This window comes from Rutidosis leptorrhynchoides, chromosome 8, assembly GCF_046630445.1.
Source record: "Rutidosis leptorrhynchoides isolate AG116_Rl617_1_P2 chromosome 8, CSIRO_AGI_Rlap_v1, whole genome shotgun sequence".
Classification (NCBI taxonomy): Eukaryota; Viridiplantae; Streptophyta; class Magnoliopsida; order Asterales; family Asteraceae; genus Rutidosis; species Rutidosis leptorrhynchoides.
In genome coordinates, this window is record NC_092340.1 from 105,657,357 (window position 1) to 105,660,165 (window position 2,809).

The window sequence follows — 2,809 nt, forward strand, 5'->3', positions numbered from 1 at the left end:
ATAATTATCATTTTATTATGTTAAATATAGTGTAACAATACCTTAATATGATACATATGTATTTAGTAAGGCGTTGTTATAACGATAATCGTTATATATATCGTTTCGAGTTTCTTAACTTAGTAATCTCATTTTTATGTATGTAACTCATTGTTAATATACCTAGTGAGATACTTACTTATCATAATATCATGTTAATTATATATATATATATATATATATATATATATATATATATATATATATATCCATATATATATCATCATATAGTTTTTACAAGTTTTAACGTTCGTGAATCGCCGATCAACTCGGGTGGTCAATTGTCTACATGAAACTCATTTTAATTAATCAAGTCTTAACAAGTTTGATTGCTTAACATGTTGGAAACATTTAATCATGTAAATATCAATTTCATTTAATATATATAAATATAGAAAAGTTCAGGTCACTACAAAAATAAGATATAGTATTTGTGTCATTCATTACTTATAATTGGAGAGGTCCAAAGATCGCTATGAATAATATCAAAAGGTTTATAAGTTAATGAATTAGATGCATAAAAAGATAATTTCACTTGTTTGTCAAAAATACATGATTGACAAATCTTATTGCTAATTTTTGAATTACATGAGATGTAATTTTTATTGCTAAGATTCTTTAAAATAGATTCGCCCAGGTGACCAAGGCGATGATACCACAAAGTGGATGAAACGGCAGAGAAGGCCAAATGAGAGTTGAGACGTTGTTGAAGTAGAGATGCATTGAGAGGGTATAAGTCATCGGAGCTGTTACATCGCATGATTGGAGTCCCCTTCAGAAAATCCTTCAAAGTAAAACCAAAGAGGTCGAATTCTAAAGAGATAGAGTTATCAATAGATAAGCGACGAACTGAAATAAGATTTTTTATTAAGTTTGGTGAGCATAAGATATTAGATAGGTGAAGAGGTCGGTTATGAGAGTATTATAAAGAGTGGCCCGAGCCATGTATGGGAATAGTGTTCCCATTGCCAACAATAATGTGAGGAGGAAACTTTGATTGACAATAAGATAGAATTGTACCTTGAGAACCCGTCATGTGAGGAGCGCCCGTGTCCAAGTACCAGTTGTTGTCCAGAGGGTTCAAACTCATGGTGTACATAGCCAGTTCTATGTCCGTGGGTGTAGAAGCGGTAGACTGAGCATAGGCCTGTGATGAGTATTGCTGAGGTCTTGGGCCCAATAGCCCAGCTTGAGAATTACTTGGGTAACTGGGCTGCATGTTGGTATTATAATTGGGTCGAGCCCAATGTTGAGTTGGATACCGGCATGTAGGAGATGGACTCCACGAGTTGGGCTCATTAGCCTATGAGTGATGAGGCCAACTTTGGTACTGTGTTCCCTGATAATGTGTGAAGTCACTTCGACCTCTGCCTCGATTATGTTGTCCACAACCACAATTATTATTATTATTATTTTGGTAGCTGTTACGACCTTGACCCCGATTTGATTGCCCAGAATTTTTATTGTTGAACATCAATGACGGAGATGGAGAGGTGGAAGTGGTGAGAGCCATGTCAACAGAAGGTGAAGAATTTTGTATTGTGTGTTGGTGTTGTTGATTCTTATGAGTTTCTTCAAGAATTAACATAGATCTCGCCTCCTAGAATGAAGGCAGCAGGTGGGTATGTGATAATTGTGATGCAATGATCTCATAGTTCTCATTTAAACCTGTGATAAGTTGAAGAACAATACAGTCATCTTTGAGAGCGGGACCAACGTTGGTATGTTGATCTGCCAAGACCTTTTGTTCTTGGTAATACGCAGATACGTTGGGAAAGTTGTCTAGCCGAATGTTGTTGAATTTCTGTTGAAGGTGAACAACATGAGAACTTTGATTGTCGTTAAAGATGGACTTGATCCGTTCCCATATTTTTGTAGCAGTGGTGTCGGGAGACATGATTGTTTCTAATAGATCAATAGAAATTGTGCCATAGATCCACTGGAGTACGATGGCATCCAGTCGATCCCAAGTTTCTGTTGGAGTGGTTTGATTAGTTATTATAGAGGAAGAATCACCAGTTGTAGTGTTATTCGGAGTTGGAAGGATATGTTGGAGGACTTGAAAAGCACGACAGTGGATGATGAATAATTGGGAACAATAGTTGTATTTGCTTGTATCCATGTCAAGGGTGATTGGGATTAGGTTTTTGATGTTGTTAACAGTTATTGCTGGGTGAAATTTGCCTTGGTCAGCCATTGAGAAAACAACAGATAGAAGAAGAAGAAGAAGAAGAAGAAGAAGAAGAAGAAGAAGAAGAAGAAGAAGAAGAAGAAGAAGAAGAAGAAGAAGAAGAAGAAGAAGAAGAAGAAAGGTTCAATTTGTCGTGAAGATTAAGATAGGAGAAAGGTGACACCTAGACTGATACCATGATAATTTGCAATGCTTGCCTTTCTCATTGATAATACACGTTAATATATACATGATGTGATCTCCTATCTTTGGTAACAAGATAATTACCTTTCCACTATTTTGGGAGAAGGTTTACAAAATAACTATTATCTATAACAAAGTCAAATGTTGATACAAACTAATTATAGCATCGGTATGGTCCATTAACTTTCCTCATTCTTGTGGTAGGGACGGTGCTTCATAATGTCATTGCCAAGTGGCAGAACTTCATCCGATAACGTTTCCAAGCTTGCAACCAGGGGACGATGTATTTTGTAGCGGAAATAACTTTTGACAGGCGTTGGCAGGTGCCCCGCAGTGGACCAGCAAATTTTAAGTCTAAAATTTTGGATTATTTTATTTTGCCTCCGGTATTACAAA

At 36.3% G+C, this 2,809-nt stretch overlaps 1 protein-coding gene across 1 annotated transcript; it reads right to left on the minus strand.

Annotated features, from left to right (window-relative positions):
* Window positions 1-1,639: 1,639 nt before the first annotated feature.
* On the minus strand, window positions 1,640-2,236 carry LOC139863707 (uncharacterized). Its single transcript, XM_071852312.1, has one exon. The coding sequence runs from the start codon at window positions 2,234-2,236 to the stop codon at window positions 1,640-1,642; it is 597 nt and encodes a 198-aa protein (XP_071708413.1).
* Between the last annotated feature and the right edge of the window lie 573 nt (window positions 2,237-2,809).